The sequence below is a fragment of the Rhineura floridana genome, chromosome 4 (genome assembly GCF_030035675.1).
Source record: "Rhineura floridana isolate rRhiFlo1 chromosome 4, rRhiFlo1.hap2, whole genome shotgun sequence".
NCBI lineage: Eukaryota > Metazoa > Chordata > Lepidosauria > Squamata > Rhineuridae > Rhineura > Rhineura floridana.
Genome location: NC_084483.1, coordinates 92794055 through 92814211, shown reverse-complemented (window position 1 = coordinate 92814211; position 20157 = coordinate 92794055). Strand labels below are relative to the sequence as shown.

Genomic DNA, 20157 nt, shown 5'->3' with positions numbered 1-20157 from the left:
TTTTGTGATATGATTTTAAATATTGCATATTGATTAAGTTCATGAGGTCAAGGATTGATAAAATACAATTTTCAAAATCTGAATTTGCCAACTCTCCACCTATAGCTTGGGAGTGCTTTTGCATTGTGTAGGCACAGCCTTGTTTTTCTGGTTAGTGGAATTCTCTAGTTCAGGGATGGGAAACCTCTTTGGCTCATGCCCCATGGGCCAACTTTGATAGGTGGGAGAGGCAAACCACCTGACAATCACATTATGTCATCATGAATCACATTATTGGCAGGTAGATTGTCCTGCCCACTTGTCAGAATCCCTTGCATGGGTTTCCCACATTTGGGAACCCCAGCACAAAGGTCATTTTTGCAAGCCTATCTGCACTGCTGCTTTCAGAGGTTGAAAGGAGCAGTGCGGGGTAGCGTCAAAGAGCAGAGCTAGGAGGTAGATGTGGTTTCCATTCAGCAAGATGTTCTCCTACTCCCCATCAGCTGCTCGGTAGTTGGGAGTGCGCCTTGCTCCAGCAAAGGAACAATTGGGATCCCAGTTTAAGCTCTTGATTGTTCCTTTGAAGCCCTGCCCCACACCTGATGTCATGTATGACATTGGGTGTAGGGCGAGTGGGCATGTCTTCCTCAAAATGGTCTCATGAGCCAAATGGGGAGGCCTGGTGGACAAGTTTGGCCTGCAGATTGGAGGTTTCCTACCCCTGCTCTAGTTTATGTGGGGTTTCTGTGCCAATTGAAAGGTCTTAAGAACATAAGAAGAGCCTGCTGGATCAGGCCAGTGGCCCATCTAGTCCAGCATCCTGTTCTCGCAGTGGCCAACCAGGTGCCTGGTGGTGTCTTGCTAGAGGAGAAGCAGGGAATCATATTAATTCCAAACTCTCTGCAAGAGCACATGTGGATGGGGAAAAGGTGGTTTTCCATCTAGCAGTTCTTGTTCTTAATCTGTTGTGTTTATATACAGTGTCTCTTTAGAAGTCTAGGAATAACTGCCTTTCCATGCTGCAGTGATGCATGTTTCCTCTTTATCACAAAAAATGGTCGGATGTGTGTGTTGTTTGTAAACTTTAGGATTCTCTGGGTAATAAACATTTTTTCTCCTTTGCAGTGTTTAATAAGAAAGCAAGTATTGATGGTCATGAAAATGGAGATCTAGGAAATTCAATTGAAACAGAAGAGACTGTATCTAAACTAGACCAGTCTGCTGAGACCTTAGCCTAAAACACCCCTAAATCATCAGTGGGACTGGTCCCTTCCTCAAGACGGGTTGTCTAGACTGTTCTGCATTCTAAATGCCACAGAAAATTATAAAAGACTATTAAAAGGATAAAGAAAAGCTGTGTTACTATTGCCTGGAAAAAAAAAACCCTGTTCTGTTGGTTACCTCAGGACTTCATTATGAGCAAATCTAAATGTGTAAAATTTCACATTTTTCTAAGAAGTTGCATGTCCAGTTGATTTCCCTTGAATTATAAGCACCAAAGCATGTTGTTTCCAAAGGTTTTTCTTGAATTTAACTTTGGATCTTGTTCATGATAAAAGGGATAGACTAAAGCAGAAAAAAATTGACACTTGGGTCCTCTCTAAGAGTAGAAGCAGAAACTTGGCATTCATTTGCTAGTGAAATAGATGTTAATATACAAGGGGGATATGATTTCTCAGTGGCGTATTCCTGACTTATCTTGTTAGTTCTTTTAAAGTGCATCTTGTAAAAAGGTAAACAGCAAAGCCATTTAAGATTTTCGCAATATACAAAAATAAGTTTGGTTTTAAAACATACGCCTACAAAACATTTTCGCTGTTAAAATATTTATTGTGAAGTCAAATCTCTGAATTGGATCCTAGTGATCTGTTTGTTCATGAGATTTTTTTCAGCATTATTTAATGCAGTATATATATATAAAATATATATTTCTTTAAACTTTCTTGCTGGAATTAAAATATTCTCCAAAGGTATTAAACAGAATACTGTTAATTTTTAAATGCAAAATAAGTGTAAAATTGGCTTCTTGGAATTATGTCTGCCCTTTGAGTGTTGTATGCTACACATACAGTTGATATCACTGGGTGGCTTCCATTCTATCTGAGCTGTGTTAGGTTGGATTTAGATGGCTATTCCACCTACTCCACAGTATGTTTTACAGTTACCAGACAATGCCATCTGTGTGACCCTGGTTTGTCTGAAGGAGACTTACAGTTCTGTGACACTTCTGACAATCTGCAAAAATCTGACTCATTCAGAGTATGGTAGCACAAGAGTCTATCATGCATTTGTTCCTTTGAACAACCCATTTTCACATATGTCCTGTCCTCATAATGGGTGACTGCAAAGGTTGCTGTGCGTTGGGATGGATATGTCCCTCTAAATGCATTCCAAGAAGTATACTAAAATATTGGGATATTCTTTATAAGCAAGATTTTATGTGAGAAAGGCTAAGGATGGCAATTCAGACTTAAGATTGGAGGGTGGTGTTGGTTACACGGTAAGCATTAAATCTTCATTTCTTGCAGTATGGTAAGGCAGCGTGAAAGCAATTGACCACATAATCACTTAACCACATGAAGTTCCAGTTGCCTCTCATGTGTTAAATAATCTGTAGGCAACTAGAACTCCACATGATTAGATCCATTGTGGGAAACGTTCTTTAGTTATGATTGTGTAATAGGAATCATTGTGTCCAACCAGAAATTAAGTCCTTGCCATGCCATCAGTTACCCATACCGTGCTACATTGAGAGGATTGTGTCAAATGGCCCTTAACAAATGGCTATCGAATACATCCTGTATTTTGCCATGAGACACTCAAGACAGTGCAGGATCAGGTACCAAATTTGTTACAGTATAATAGCCCTAGTACTTTACAGAACTATATTTTTTTAAAATCCCAAATGTGCAAAATGGTTGCACATCTGAAGATCCAAGGCATTTTTAGAGTGCATTGATATTAAGAGGGTTGTCTTGGCTAGGTGGTGGTTCTCTTATGTGTATGTAAATATATGTATGTATGTATCTTAATAGAACACACACACTCCATATGCAAACAGTTAAAAACCATGTAATAGCTTTTATTATAGGATAAAGCATGAAACTCCTGTTCTCCATTCATTGTTCTGCAGGCCATTAAACTGTAATATGTAAAGATGTATTTTGAGAGTGCAAATAATGTAAAATGACAGCTTTGTAAGTGTTTTTTATAGAATGTACATAAACTGAGAGCAAGTGAAAGGCCTTTAGCGTAATGTCAGTTAACCTAATGTTTAATGTTAAAAAACATTCTGTTGTAGAACACAGGTAAATTTGTCTCTCCTAGGTGCACTATATATATGTTTATAGAGAGATCTTTAAAATGTAAATACTTTATGCAAAGATTTTGCTATTTATAGATTCTTTAACTGTTGCTTATAAAATAATTTTTGTGTGTCATTCCACTCATGGAACTGTATTTCGTTTGCAGTAAAATTTTATAGCTGCTCCTTTAATACCGTATATTAAAGTAAGTTTAACCATGATACTGCCTCCATTAAAAGCCCAATATTTGAAGCAAGCAATGAAATTGGAAAGGCTGCATTTCCTATGGCTCATGAATGTGGCTTTGCCTTGCCATATGAAGCTATTAAGCAACACATGACATTTTGCAAAAGCATTCCCTATATATTGTTGTTCATTAGGAAATCTGAAGTCCTGCATGTTGGGCCTTGATATGGGCAGCAACATGGAGGGTTGGCATAGGAGCCAAGGGTTCTCGCATATGCCTCTTTGTGCCAGTTGGACACGTGCAGAAGAAATTAATCATTACCCCCCCTTTTTAGAATGAAACCTTTTCAATGTTTGCTCTATTTGGCACTAATTTATAGTATGTTGCATTTTAATCTATCCAAAAAAGGAGCCTTGTATTTTTCCTACATCCCTTGTTAACAGTAATCCAGAGATCCTACATGTGAGAGAATGTTGTATTCTGCTCTCAAGCCCCAGAAGCATGTTCTTTGCTCAGTATACTCTTGTTCTGTCTAAAGTGATAAAAATGCAGAAGTTCTTTACTGCATTTGCACAACTTCACTATTTATTAAAATTAGGCTTCTGTTGAACACTGTTTGCTGGTACTGCTTTGTTCTCTGACGGTATCACCGCATACAAGTCATTATGATCGGCACTGAAAAATACCTGCAGAGAAACTCCCTCAGACACCTTCAATCATAATTTTTCTAGTCACTTTGGACTTCTGAAATACTTCTCTGATGCTATTGTGAATTACTGCTAGTGCACTGATACTTGATTAACCATGCAGCCTTCCAGACTGGCAATGGTAACATGCTGGGCTAGTCAGACACGGTTTGTAATTATGTTTTTTTCCTGCACTGTCAATAAAATACTCATCCTGCTGCTTCCAAAGGGTGGATGAGTCAGACTTGAGGGGCCTTCAGGTAAAATCCATTCTTATTTTCTGTTGTGTAGAGTTTATACAATACAAACTGTTATGACATTTTAAGAACGTTTGTATTCATGAAGCTATCAAAACTATTTTTTTGCAGCTTTTAAAGATGGCAGAACCTAAACAAGAAGTAAGATAGCTGGAACACTAGATTTCCAATGTTTGAAAGCAACAACTGAATCTTGGTGAAATGTAGGGCTGAATCTGTAGTTGGCATTTCATTGAACAGAAGTCCATTTTCTGCATTGTGGTTGCCTTGCACCACGCTTGAGCCAACATATCGCAATATACAAGTCTATCAGAATACTATGCAACATTTTGCAATTTCCAGTTTTTTGTTGTATAGTCTTTGCTAGGTACTCTTTAATGTTATGTTGGCCTCAGATCTGCAGAAGTTACAACAACTTTGCAACTTATTCTATTTATGATGAGTTAGATTATGTTTTATTAGCCTGTAAATAAAGTTGGTTGCATTATTGTGGTTTGAACAGTTAATTTCACAATTCAGAATCCTTTTTTGTTTAATAATTCACAAAGTTGCACACTAGTGCAACCATAATGAGCAATTAGTGCTCAACTGAGTCTCACTGCGGTGGAAATCTTTAAAGCACTTAATTGGCCTGGATGCAAAGCTATAATATTGAGAATGGGGAGCTGAGAGTCAGCAGGTCAAATCTGACCACATTGACCCTTCCAAATTTTAATAAAGATGTGTTTAAAACACACACACCTCCTACGGGTTTATTATTAAGGAAATGAAGCAATAATAATAATAATAAAATTTTATTTAGCAGACGCCCATCTGTCCGACTGAACGGACACTCTGGGCGACGTACAATATAAAATACAATCTGCTCATATACATAATCATCACATTATTAATATCATAACATCTCATCTGAAGACCATCTTACATTAATACAGTGTAAAACCTAACCCACCCCAGAGATCCCATAGGCCTGCCTGAAGAGCCAGGTCTTCAAGGCTCGGCGAAAAGTCAACAGGGAGGGGGCATGCTGAAGGTCAAAGGGAAGTAAGTTCCAGAGGGTGGGGGCCACGATCGAAAAAGCCCTCTCCCTGGTCCGCACCAACCTAGCTGTCTTAGTCAGTGGGACCGAGAGAAGGTCCTGTGAGGCTGATCTTGTTTGGCGGCATATTTGGTGATACTGGAGGCGCTCCTTCAGATAAACTGGGCCAGAACCGTATAGAGTTTTAAAGGTTAAAACCAACACCTTGAATTGGGCCCGGTATACAACTGGCAACCAGTGTAATTCAATCAACACTGGGGTGATATGATCGCGGCGGCGGGTCTGCTTTATTAAGCGTGCCGCTGCGTTTTGTACCAGCTGAAGTTTCCGGACCGTCTTCAAGGGTAACCCCACATAGAGCGCATTACAGTAGTCTAATCGAGAGGAGATCAGGGCATGTATCACTCGTGGGAGCAGATGTATGGGAAGATAGGGTCGCAGCCTCTGTACTAGATGAAGTTGATACCAAGCTGCCCGGCTCACTGCAGAAACCTGAGCCTCCATAGACAGCTGGGAGTCCGAGATGACCCCGAGACTGCGGACCTGGTCCTTCAGGGGCAAACTCACCCCATTAAGTATCAGGTCAAAATCACCCAACCTTCCCTTGTCCCCCACTAGTAATACCTCAGTCTTATCGGGGTTCAGCTTCAGCCTGTTCTCTCCCATCCATCCACTTACGGACTCCAGGCACTTGGACAAGGTATCCACAGCCAACTCTGGTGAAGATTTAAATGAGAGATAGAGCTGCGTGTCATCCGCATATTGGTGACACTGCAGCCCAAAACTCCTGATGATGGCTCCCAGCGGTTTCATATAAATGTTAAATAGCATGCGAGAGAGGATAGAACCCTGTGGCACACCACAGTTGAGGGGCCAAGGGTCTGAAACCTCATCCCCCCAACACTACCTGTTGATATCTACCAGAGAGATAGGAACGGAACCACTGTAAAACAGTGCCTCCTATTCCCAGTCCCTCCAGGCGACTCAACAGGATACCGTGGTCGACGGTATTGAAAGCCGCTGAGAGGTCCAGGAGGACGAGGAAGGTAACAAAACTCCATACTGCTGTCTCATGTGCATTCTTGAAAGACAGCATCATTACCAATCAGCTGCTTGAGGGGATCTTTCAAGAAGCATACCTTCTGCATACTAGTCAATTACTTTGTATTATTAGTGGATATATATTGTACTGTAAAACATTTACTACTGGTTATACCAGGTGAATTATAGAGACTGGACATCCATTAGGTGGGATTGTATGACCGTCCTTTTGCTAATGGTATTGCTGTAAAACACTTGTAACAAAATTCAAAATTAATAAAACTAATTTGTGACATAGAGATCTGCTAGTATAGCAGAGGTGAACTTGTAATTTATGTATTAGGGCAGAATTGGAGAATTACGTTTGTTGGCTATGACAAGGATATGAATAACTGATCTGTAAGGACAATTTAGACATGGCTCAATTGGCGGCCAAAGACACACACACCCTGAATGTAGAGGGGATGAAAATTTTGACAAAATCTAGAATTGGAGTAAAAAAAATTCTATTTAGACAACAGCATGCTCATAAACTGTTCACTTGCAACTGTATTCTCACAAGGCCAACTGAGGGCTCATCCAGACGGAGTGGGATAATCCAGGTTTTCCATACCCGCTCTGTCAGCTGAGAGTCCTCACTTGCCCCTTTTCCCGCTCCTTTCCCGCTTTTTGCTGATATTAAAAACACGCTTTTTTACCGGCCGCACACGCAGCCCGAACATGTGGCATCTTCTCGCTTTTTTCCTGTCCATGCCCCCGACACATCCCACTATGTTCCGATTCGTTGGGAAAATATGACGTCTGCTCCTCTCTCCCCTTCCACTGCTATCAGTTCTGCACATGCGTGCTTGAGCGCGGAAGTTTGAATTTCCTGTGGGCGCAATGGAGGTCATGGCCCAAACCGAATTTGGAGGAGAGGGCCACGAGTCCTCCCGTAGCCTGTGGGGCCCTGGGCAAAATCATAGGTGGCTGATGAAAGGGCGGCGGGCAGCACAAAGAACCCACTCAGGCAGGGGATTCGCACCTCCCCCCTAAAAGCCGTGAGCACGCCTGCTTCACAGCTGATGAGCCGGGATCGGGCAGCACAAGGAATTCACTCAGGGGATTCAAACCTCCCGCCAAAGTACCTCACACAAACCCGATTCACAGCTGATGAGCAGAGAGGGGGGGAAGCTGTCCAGCCACTCATCTGGGGATGGGGGGTGCCCCAAGAGCGGGAAGCGGCTTACGTGGCTGCACGGCTACAAAGGAGAAAAACACGCCACAGCCCACCCAGCTTCTCATCGCACACAAACAACACCTGTGGTTACGGTGTCCCCCACTTTACACCATGTCTGCTTGGCAAGTCTTGCAGAACTGTGCATTTGTGGTAAACCAGAATAGTTATTCCATTTGGCAAGCGAGTTCTTGGATATTTCCCGTTTCAGCTTGCCAAACACTCCCTCTGGTTACAGTTAGCCATAAGTCAGGATCGCAGCTAATTCCGTTGCTATGGGCGAAAGGCTATAGCTCTGTGACAGAGCACCTATAGCAGCATATCTGCTTGGCAAGTCTCGCAGAAATGCGCATTTGTGGTAAAGCAGAAAAGTTACTCCATTTAGCAAGCGGCTTCTTGGATATTTCCCTTTTCGGCTTGCCAAACACTCCCTATTGCAGCCATTTATAAGCCCCTGCAAGTACATCATAATTTGGGCGCAAAAGTGATTTGTGTTTCCCCTTCCAGTTTCCCCTTCCTTCTGCTGCTTTCACAAATATGCTTTCTTGCATTTCTGCAATCACGTTAATCCAAAACGGTTAAACAGCTTTTCCACCATGACTTCCTGCTTCTGCACAAACCTGCATTTCTGCACCTGTGCAGTATATCCAACAGCACCGATTGGCCACGTTTTCCCGGGCGATGTTTCCACACAAGCGCAAACGTGCAAAGGACGGGATTGGCTGGAAAAGAGGAGGGGGACTGGGGAACTGCCCCAGGACCGCCCATGCAACAGCGTCATCTCTTAAATCCGTGGTATTGCGTCCAAGCGGCCGAAGGAACCGCGGATGATTCACGCTATTAAAAAGTGTATCGCATTTTCCGCGGTTGTGCGAAAGCGGATTTAACCGCGCGAAAACGCGCTTTTGCACTCGGCGTCATCAGGACGACCAAAAAATAATGAGAACACAAAGCGGTCATGTCACACATTTTGCAGTTGTCTGGATGAGCCCTGAGAGCTTCTGGAGTTCACCATCCATACAATGTAACTGTGTGATGACAACATGGTTGCTGGGTAACTGGGATCCTCCAATTTTCAGGTAATGCAAAGCCTGTGTCAATTTTAAAAATCATCAGAAGGGGGCAGCAAATGTTTCAGATTTCCTCCACCAAAAATGGTACAGAAAAAGTACCAGGTCTTGGGTGGAGTCCAAAGTAGTTCTCATTCTTATCTTCCCACAGTATTTTATTTATTTAATATATTTTCAGTCTGCTGTTCATCGCAAGAGATCCTAGGGTGGGGGTACAATAACTCAGTTTAAAAATAACATCCATAATAATTCCTTCTGCTGGGAGGAAGGGTGGGATATAAATCAAATAATAAATAAATAGATAACTAAAACAACGAAACCAACATGCCTGACTTAAAAAACATGTTTTCAGCAATACTTAAAAGGATTGTTCTAAAGGCAGTACATCATTTCTTACATCCAAATTATCCAGCACAAATATATTTGGTTTTAAAGAATTGCCAGTGCATTTTGTTGGCTATTAATTAGTGCAGTGGTTGTGGGCTCATTGAATTAATGTTGTCTTATGTATTTCACCATTGAGGTTTACTCTATGGTAGGTCAGTTTAAAGCTGTGGGACTTCTGAATAAACATGCATAGGATCTGTTACAAGTGTTCAAACAGCACAGTTAAGCTGTGGACCTCCACCCACTTACCTGGGAGTAAACATGTATAGGTAGAGAGCCAGTGTAGTGTAGTGGTTAAGGTGTTGGACTACGACCTGGGAGACCACAGTTCGAATCCCCACATAGCCATGAAACTCATTGGGTGACCTTGGACCAGTCACTGCCTCTCAGCCTCATGAAAACCCTATTCATAGGGTCGCCACAAGTCAGAATCAACTTGAAGGCAGTACATTTACATTTTTTAAACTTATAGGAGAACACTGTTGTGTATGAATTGCAGTGAGAGGTTTTAGCTTTGACTTGCTAATCAAACTTTTTAAAAGCTTGGACATCAGTACACTAAGTAGAGGCTACCATCACAAAGAAGTTCAACCCTCTCTGAATCCTCACAGGAGCAGGTTACTGGCAGCAGATTACTCCTTTGCTGACAGGGGTGCGGTGGTTGCCAGTTTGCTATCAGGCCTGGTTCAAGTTTTGTGTTATTCTCAAAGCCCTGAACAACTTGGGCCCAAAGACCCTTAAGACTGAGTCCTTATGGTCAACCTCAATCACTGAGATCTTCTGATGGGGCACTTTTTATGGTCCCCTATCTACCTGAGGTTCAGTTGGCCTTTACCAATGAATGAACCAGGGAGAGACTAAGCCCTTATTGCAGCAGACCCTGCCCTGTGGAACACCTTGCTAATGGAGGTTCGGCAGGAGCCATCCCTCCTTTTTTTCAGATGTCTAAAACACTGGATTGTTCACACAGGCCTTTGGAATGTTAACCAGTTTTTACTGATAATGTTATTGATGTTTTTACTAGTGTTACTGTAGCATTGTGTTTTTATGCTGTCCACTGCCTTCTTGTATTTTCCATGCAAGCGTGGATTATAAATATTTAATTTTAAAAAATACAAGTTTTGCTACTGCATCTACTCCTTTTGTCTTCCAAGGCCAGAGATTTCTTTTGAAGCATATACTGCTGTATCTGATGCTGGGATATATAGCAAAATATGGGTGAGGCAATACTATCTGTTTCCCTGTGACCTCATTTGGGCTGTGAAATTTGCTTTGGAAAGGCAAGTGGTTCAATAACCTGCTGTAATACTGATTGAAAAGAGTTTTGTTGTTGCTTGCTGGAAGAGGGGGTTTGAATACTGCACCTTCCTGGCTGATTTTTTGTCCCATTGCAATATGAGATGCAAGCAGCCATAAATCTTCAGTCTAACTAGGTTGCAATTTTAGGTTGAAGTAATTGCGTAATGTTATTTGCCATGCTACAGAAGCACAATAGTACCATATTTGTAAATCTTTAAATTTAATGTTCTTTACAATACATGATGTGCTTAGCACTTCTTCCCATACATTTCAACATCTGCCCCAGTGAATGGCCAGATAGGAGACCTGAGTTTTGAGCAGAAGGAACTGTTTACATAGAAGGAGAAATTATCAGGTTTTAATTTGTGTATTTCCTATTATTCTCAGCTCAGTATGACTTTTGCATGTCAACACAACACTGAGTCACAACATTTGTTCAGGCTGGCCAATTCACACTTCCCAAAACTGACCATGAGAACAGATGGTGTCACCTTCAGGATAAACAGCTTGGCCACAAATAAGAAAAGCTGCCTCAAAGAAGATCTGCTTGTTATATTTGCTGGTGTCTTTTTTCCTACGTTTTTGCTTTCAACAAGAATGGAGTGCCCACATTGTTTTCCTTAAACTTCCTGTGCCTTATAGTAATTCTGTATGCAAAACATGGATTGACTGATTTTATTTAACCAAATGTATAGACCACTTAATCAAAAAGGAAAAATCTCAAACCAGTTTATGTACAACAGAGTACAATAATTAATTTTACAAAACACATACTGTAATTCACCCCAGCAAGCATGGCCAGGATGATGGGAGTTGTAGTTCAGCACCATCTGGAGGGCCAAAGGGTCCCCATACCTGTGTTGTTGTTGTTAATAATAAATAAATGAATAAATAAAATTCTGAGCTTCTTTAAGTATTCTTGAACTGCACTAGCATCTCTGCTAGCTGATTCCTGTTCTCATCGGTTTGTGGGCTGAGGGGGGTTAAGATGAGGCAGAAGGCTTCCAAAATGGAAATCCACCCACCCTGCCAAATACAAGCCTACAGAAATCTATCTTTGGGATGAACAAAGACCCAGGAGGCTTAGGCATTCCTCTGGGAAGTTCTGTTTCTGGATTCCCAAAACGCAGGGGAGTCGTGAGTGTGGTGTGGGTTATTGGAAGAGGGCTCACACCTATCCCAGATCCTAACTGCCATCACTGAATTCTGTGGACACACCCACAAACTCCAGAAATCAGCACCAGGACAGGACCTGGCATAAGTGATTATAGAAAGGATGCTCCTTCTACCACACTTCTTGTGCTTTGCCCCTCCCCTTGCAAGCTGGGGGTGTCTGGGTGCTGTGGGGTCTTGGCCTGTAGAATCTCAGCCACAGGACTGCTCAGGATATTAAAACAACGCTCATCCCCCTATATTCCAGACCTAAGATGGCTAAGTATAAATAATTTTTAAAAATACCATTAATTCTTTACCTGAATGAAAACCCAAGGCAGCCAATAGAGTTCCATGATCCAAACTGTCCAGTATTTTGGGCATCCCCCACCTAATTTAAATATGTAGGGCTTGTGATTCATAGTAAATATGTTAAACAATATCCAACGTAGTGGTAAGTGAATGTTCTTTTAGTTAAAGGATTTCTTCTCGTCCAGCGGAAGATTCTCCCTCTCTCCTCCCCCAATGCACCCCTAAATCTGTACTAGAGGTTTCCCCAAATCTCTGGTGCATATCTAGGGATGGCAAGATGCCGGAAAGGAGAGGGGGCAAGTCCCATTGTGCAAGCAGAAATGCTTGCATTGATGGGACACATTAGCTGAACACCGCCCACTTAATTTCTCTAGAACTTCCTAAGTTTATTAGCTCGGTACCTGATGCCTTCTTCATCTTAAACACTTTTTCTTCTCTGAGATGCTTCAATTTTCCTCTGATTTCTAAATGACGTGTTTTTTCTATACTCCTGTGCTGCAGCATGTAGGCAATTTTGTCACTATGTGCTCTTTTTCATGAAGTTTTACAGTTCTAGGATAGTTCCAGTTTGTTTAAAACTTTGTCGGCTGTGGTGTGACATTGCTCCCCCCCATTTGATACCTTATTTACCATTTTTAAAATCACAGGAATCTTGAATATTGCACATCTTCCAAGCACATAGCATTTATCTGAAGACAGAGGGCTGTGGCTTCTGAAAGCTGTTGCTTTCAGACTTAAGAGTTCTGGCTACTGGGAAGAGCAGGTTTCCAAACTCAGCTGATGAGACCAGTCTGGAAAACTGGCACACCCCAATCAGTGGGCTGTAATCCTAAAGTCACTCAGCCCGAGTATGAAACTGAAGGGCAAAACTGTAGCTAATGATAAAGAAATGAATCCTCTTGACGCCTGTGTTGCTAGCACAGCTCACTTCATAGATTTCTTCTTGCAGGAGGGGAAATGGTTTTATAAACATGCGGGGCATTCTTCAGTCAGTGAACAATTGACAGATATAGATCCCGAATCCCTCTGTGAAAAAGCCAATGGGCATGAGATACAGGGCAGCCTCTGTATGTGTTGTACATCAGATCTCATTTTAAAGTAGAAAATGCAAGCCTTATCAGAAGAGGAAAATAGGGTGATGCCTAAATTATGCTTTTCAAAGTGTAAAACAGTAGATAACATGGCTGCATCCAGAATTTTCAGCATCTCCCTCCCTGCCTGCCTTATCATAATTCATAAACATCTCTTTGTTTTCGTTTCTTGTCCTTAATAGGTTTTAGGAGCAGATGAGTATGACCTGCCCTCATATAGGCTTCAGGAGCTGTGATTATAATTGGTTGCATATTTGGAATGCATAACTGGATTGTGACCTTGCCTAAATTGGGTTGGACGATTGGGGTTGGTGCTATCATTTTTTTTTTTGTATGTTTAAGACATTTTAAGAGAAATGGAAAATAAGACATTTTAAGAGAAATAGAAAATAAAGGGAAGGAGGAAGCCAGAAGTATATAATGAAGTATTAAATGCAGGTTCCGTGCCACAGATTGAAATTAAAGGTGGGTTCCAGCACCTGACATGGATTTTCACAAGATAACAAAGTTACTTGCTTTAACATAATTTTGCAAATCTGACATATGATGGTGGTTATTCAAAGACCTTGCTTAGGTCATATTAGGGTAAGCTGCCATAAGAACCTGTCTGGACTCTGAGATAGTCATTGGAGGCCCTTCTCTGTGTGCTGCCTCTGAGAAAGAACCAGAGGGTGGTGATGAGAGAACATGCCTTTTCTGTAGTAGCTTTCTCCAAGGAGACCCACTTGACACCAACTTTGTCATCGTTTCAGTGCCAAAGACATTTTTGTTTCCCCAGACATTTGGACAGCATCAATGATTGGCTGTCTGGCTATGTTTTTAATATGCTTGTGTATTTTCATCACTGTATTTTTCTTCTTGTAAAAATCGCTTTTGGATTTCTTATGGGAAGCCATTCGGTAAACCAAACCTAATCTATGGTAGCTCTGTGCCGCTGTTGTTTTAAGTGAAACATTAATGGATTACAGACTTGCACTGTGCAGCTTAGCACCAGAGATGTTGATCTGTGGGCAAGCAGCGTCAGCCTTACTAATCAAGGCAGGTTTTGTAGTGCCATTTAATGGGCAGCAACATTTGGTAATTAATTTATTATATCTTTTCAACACTGACAGGGATGCAGGGAATGTGCATTTTCTGGTATCAAACTGTCTTGGGCCCTCTGTGGAGCAGAAGGTAGCATAGCATCCCTTGGGCTTTCCTGATCCTATCATGAAGTAGCTATGTTACTTTAGCAGCCTTCACCAATCTGATGCCCTCTAGATGTTTTGGACTACAACTCCTATAATTTGTGACTAGTGACCATGCTGCCTAGGCTGATGGGTGTTGGTAGCCTAAAACATCTGGAGGGCATCAGGTTGGGAAGGCTACTATAAAGTCCTGCAGATCTAACAGTTATACCTAGCTTAACAAAACTATTGCCCTCATTTCTACTTGTGCAAGCCTACTCAGTGAACTGTACCAGGAACTGAAGAAAATGGTGTCACCTAATTTGTTCAGTAGAGCCCAGCTACAATCTAAGCCCAGCTACAATCTAGAGTCCAGACCCTAAAATCTTGTATTGGTCTTGAGCACATATAGCATCAGGACACCAGCAACCTTAACAATTGTATTGCAAGAAATACAAGTGTTTCAGGGGTGTTATAAACTAGGGGTGGAGAAACCTAGGGCCCTCCAGATGTTGTTAGGACTACATCTCCCATCAGCGCCAGCCTCCCTGGCCAAGAGTCAGGGATGATGGGAGTTGTACTCCAACAACAATAATTAGAGAGCCATCCCTGGTACTGTACGCTCATATTTCAATGGGCTGGGAACTGATTTGGAAAGGCCTTCCAGACAACTGCACAGGGTTGCATTATGTCCATATTTTAGGCTTTTCCTGCTGCCGTGGTAATGTATAGAGGTGCCCATTATAGATTCCTTTTTAGATTCAGCTGCATTTTATTGAGATCTGGCTGTAAAAACTGGGATGAGCAAAAACTGGGATGAGAACATCAGGCCAGTGCATTTTGATCAATGAACAACTATCTGCAGCTAATTAGGTTTGGTTACTACTGCCCTGGATCAGATTCAGCCCAAAGAATGAGGCAAAAGGCTATGCAGTCTATTATACTACAGCTCAAAAAACCCTAATTTTTATATGAATTGTCAAGTATGAGCCAAACACCGAAATGCTTTAAAACTATAGATATTCTGCTGGTAATATTGCAAGCTCATATTTGAGTACTTTGCAGAAATAAACTTAAAAATCAAAATATAGGATGAGACAAATCCTGAGGTGTCTAAATAATAATTATTATATATTTGTGAGGTGCCTTCCTGTCTTCTATAAATATGTCCTTCAAATAACTTGTGTGCATGTCCTTTTCAGATCATTTTTTTGTTAAACTCTCATGTAGAGAATTACAGCATTAGTTAAGGGGGAAAAAGCAAACCTCTCATCTTCAGTAACCAGGGGAAAAAGGTGATGCACAAAATGGGTGAAGGCTTAGAAACTTTGTTTGAGAGGGAGATTACAGAAATATGCTCTGTTTTCAAATAGAATAAGGGGAGGCCAGAGATGTGTTCTTTTCCATATCACATCTCAAAGCTGCAGAAAGGGAGAGTTGCCCTTCATAGGAAGTGGGTGAAGCTGGACTGGGACTGCAGTGCATTCCAAATAAGTATTTGCTTGTACTTCAACAGTGGCTTTCCAGTTTGATTTCCTTAAATGGGAGTTGCCCCCTTCCTCACAATCTTGCCTCTTTTCTCGTGATACATTGGGGAGGGCTTCACTGGCCGCCTCCCTTCTGACCCCTGAACTACTACACAGGGAATTAGGGTAACAATCTAGCAAGGGTCTGGGGATGTTGAGTGGAGATGTAATATTCTTGTTTCCCTACTTCCTGAAATTCATGTTTACGTAGTGTAGAGCAGCTGTCCCCAATCTGCTGTCCTTCGGACATTTTGGGCTACAACTCCCATCAACCCTTACCTTTGGCTATGCCACCTGGGGCTGATGGGCATTGGAGTTCAAAACATGTGAAAGGCACCAACGTGGGAGAGATTGGCATAGAGACAGGGACTCTGGACCTTCAGCATTCACTTTCTCTCTCTCCACAGTGTCTTTTCCCAATAGCCACATATTATTAGCGAGCAGCTGGTGCTCTGCTTGAACCAGGAACTAAAACGCTGGCACTAGTCCCCTTGTGCTATTCCTGTCCACAACTGAACCCCAGCTGTGCAAGAAGGAAGTCTGAGTTCAACAATTCATTGCAATCAGAAGGGCTTTCTTGGCGAAGGGCCACAGTTCAGTGGCAGAGCAGCTGCTTTGCATGCAGAAGGTAAGCCTGGGAGACTCCCTGCCTGAAATCCTGGAGGGCCACTGTCAGTCAAATCAAATGTTATTACAGTTGACAGACTACTGAATGATCAGTCAGTCCATGTGACTCAGTATAAGGCACATTCCTATGACCCTACCTTTTGAAAAGCTTACACTTACCGTATATGCATGTTTACGCTGGCATTAAGTCCGATTGATTTCCAGGGAACTTGCTCTCAAGGCAGCGTGCATGGGATCAGACTCTTTACTCACAATTAGGGAATCTTTTAATTTTTCCCTGTTGAAGGCCACATTCCCCCAGGGGTAACTGTTAGGGACCTGCATACCATTAGTGCAGGGGGGGGAGAAAACCAGAGTGAACAGCCTTCTCTGTTCCCTCTTTCTCCCCCTCCTTGCCAACCCAATGGACCTAGGCTGAACACCACATGTCAAGGACAGCCGCTTGCCTTACTGTAAGTTGGAGACTTGCCTTCCCCAGCCCCTTGTCAGGTTTGCTTTTCTAATGCAATTGATTTATAGAAACTTAAGCATGTGTTTTTATTATTTTAAAATCAAAACTTTTCCCTAAGTCCTGGGTTTTAAGAATGTTAAAGTTCATTAGAGCATACATGGGGAGGAGAGTCACTGCAAGCTTTCATGCCTGCTCTCGACAAAGGTGTTTTGGCTGCAGTCTTATCTGCCAGCCACATGTCTGCTCTTGAGCAATTTTCTCCTTTTCCCAGGCCACTGCCAAGGACAGCTGCATCAGAAACCCCTAGAAGGAATGAAATTCTGTTGCAGTATAATGATGTACATGCAGTAGAAGGAGCAGCATTATCATAAGAGTGGCACGTTGTGACACTACATTTTATTTGTTAGCCTGGCTCCCTGAAAGCAGAGTGTTTCTAGACAACATTGATGCAGGAGATCAGGGGTCATAATGTATATCTGACAGAGCATATGCTTGGCGTGTACAAAATTCTTCCTGGTTCACTTTCTTGACTTCCCCAGTTAGGGGGCAGCTTCACCCAAGCAGTGTACTCAGATGTAGGGGAAGACAAAGACATCATAAGATGAGATTACACAAGCACCTATTTCATCAGATGCATGGTTGGCAATGTACACCTTTGTAAGGAAAATATACATGAAGCGGTCCCTTGGATAGCAGACCTGGAAAGGGCAGGATAGGCAGGGATGGGGGACCTGAAGATCACATTCCTTCATAGGCGACCTTACAAGGATGACATACTAGTGGTATCACCACAGTTCAAGGACTCATTCCAGCCAGGGGAAAGCACTCGAGAAGGGTGCAGAGCAGGACAGTGTCGTGTGTGGCTTGGCAAAGGGAGTGTGGCCTGGAAAAAGCCCAAGGGGCAAAAGGATGCTCCTTACGGCTCTTCCGTCTGGTCTAGTTTTTGTTCTAGGTAGCTTCTGAAACTTTCTTGTGAATTCTTGCACCACTGCATGCTGACCCAAATATCTTTTGAACAGTGACTTTGATTTATCTAAGCATTCACAAGTATATTGTCAAAAACTATTTCAAAATGCAGCTTGGGGAGTCCATTTTTAATAAGATGGCAAACCTCAACTGGTCTACTACTATTGGACTTACGCTGCACTCCTATACCTACTTACTTGGGAGAAAATCCCATAGTACTCAATGGGGCTTACTGCTGAGTGGGTATGTATAGGTACTATGAAGCCTGGAAATACTTCAGATGCTGTTATGAAACTAGAAGAGAATATGAAAAACTAGCTGTGGAAACCTACTGGCTGCCTGATCTCAACTATGCTGCTTTTGTATTGGCAAATTATGGTAGGAAAGAGGTGCATATTTTGCAGAGACTCAACTCTAGCCCTATTCTAGTTATGGTATTTTCCCTTTCCCTAACCTGGGGGGTGAAGAGTGGACCATTTACTGGCACAGACCTAGTTAAATTCATGTCACAGAAAAACTATTTCTCAGTGACAATCAGCTAGCAGCACTTCTTGTCTCAGTTAACAGGCACTAATCCCAATTTTTTCAAGAATTATTTCATCCAGTACAGATTTACCCACACAGTTAGAAATGTCTGCAGCATGAGATTTGACCCCAGGAAATTGTTTTAAATTCAATTAGCTCCCAGTTCTTACACAGTACAACATGCCAGAACTAGTTAGCCCAACTACAGTCAGGAAAGAGACCACACAAGCTGTGCTTTGTTTTTGCAGTCACTGTCTCGGATGGCTAAAGCTGTGATGTATACTAGATTCCTTATTCTTGATCAAGGACTAATATACAATTTCCCCCCTTATCCCCTGCTTGGTGTAACATCTTGCCTGATTAGGGAGTTCTGGAGAACTGAAAACCTTGCCATACTTTTATGACATTTTGGTTGGTCCCAATAAAAGTATTGCCCAAGTGTGAATTCTGGAGTTTTTGCTTGTTATTATACTTTGTGCTAGCTCTAGTCTTCAATCAGAGAACTGCTTCAGCAATGAACAGCAGCATTTCCATTCCATGGGAACTGGAAGGGTGAACCCTCAGGCAATCTATCTATCCTTACAAAGCAATCCAATTCAGGGGAAGCTGGTGGAAGGGGAGCTGGCAGGAAGGTTGGCTGAACGTTGGCTCAGCCGGGAGCTGCACACAGGGACCAGAAAGTAAAAGCCAGCTACTAGAGAGTAAGCACTCTCTGTTAACTTCCATTGCAATTATTTTCTGTGATGGATCTTTTTCCTGGCATAACTTTTGCCTGGATCAGGATCTACAGGAGCATTCTGAACAGAAGCCCCCTCCTCCAACACGCCCCTTTTTCGGGCCTTCTACTGGCTTCCTTTCCACTGGCCTGGACTTCCCTGGTGTACCCTTGGTTGAGCCAGCTGGGTCCCAGCTCTGCCACAACTCAGCTGGGGGTCAATCACATCCAACTCCCCTCAGCCTGGTATAAATAGTAGTTGGTTTGAGCCCTTAATCTGTGACTTGCACGCCCATTCCGGGCAACCTTTTTGCTACATGGTTACAACTATTATTTTAGTGAAGTATTTTTGTAGAATTTTCCCAGCACTCAAATAGCACACTGAGAATATACCAATTGTTTCACATGATCCAACATGCCCACTGGTATAATGAGCACAACTGCAGGAGCACCAAACCTCAACGGGATATGATACATCAAGCAGCTTTGTTTGGAACTGGCGTTCTGTACTGGTGGGGTGGGATTCTGTTGCTGCCAAGCAGAGTAGCGAAAGTAGTGTTTCTAAAACAGGAGCAGTCAACTACAACTCCCATCATCCCTGACTGATAGCCATGCTGGTGGGAGTTGGAGTTCAACAACAGCTGGAGGGCAACAGATTCTTCATCCCTAATCTAAACCATTAGTCCAGTCTGCTATTTCACAAGAAGGCACAACTCAGCAATGTCTGGTAAGAAACTTTCTGATATTCCTGTGTTTCTCAAGGGTCCCAAGCAGAGGTCATAAACTGATTCTGAGCTTTTTTTAAAAAAACAAAAATCGCAGAGGCTAGAGATTGAACCTGGAGCCTTCTGCATGCAAAGCATGCACTTTCCTGATTAGTTGCTTTACTACTGTATTTTCTAGCTTGATAAAAATTTGTATCACAATTCTATGTGGGTTAACCTGGAAGTAAATTCACTAATAGGCAAAACTCTTGCGGTTTAAGAATGTACCTATAGCCAACATATATTTCTATCAAACTTTAAAAAGCAGGGAAATTGGGCAGCTATAGTGAATGCACCAGGGGAGCAGGAGACCTGACTTCCTCTCTGAGATATTGGACTGCCCTACCAATTTGTCAAAATGCAAACACAATTTGGGTTGGTCTTTCACAGTCCAAT

At 42.3% G+C, this 20157-nt stretch overlaps 1 protein-coding gene across 2 annotated transcripts in view; it reads left to right on the top strand.

The window, feature by feature from the left end:
• The window catches only part of GOPC (golgi associated PDZ and coiled-coil motif containing), a 32336-nt gene extending 27445 nt beyond the window's left edge, over nucleotides 1–4891 (top strand). For both annotated transcript variants that reach the window (XM_061623694.1, XM_061623695.1), the window contains one exon: nucleotides 1105–4891. In XM_061623694.1, coding sequence (XP_061479678.1) covers nucleotides 1105–1217 — 113 coding nt within the window. In that variant the 3' untranslated portion in view covers nucleotides 1218–4891. The remainder of the gene's footprint in view (nucleotides 1–1104) is intronic.
• The last annotated feature ends 15266 nt before the right edge of the window (nucleotides 4892–20157 follow it).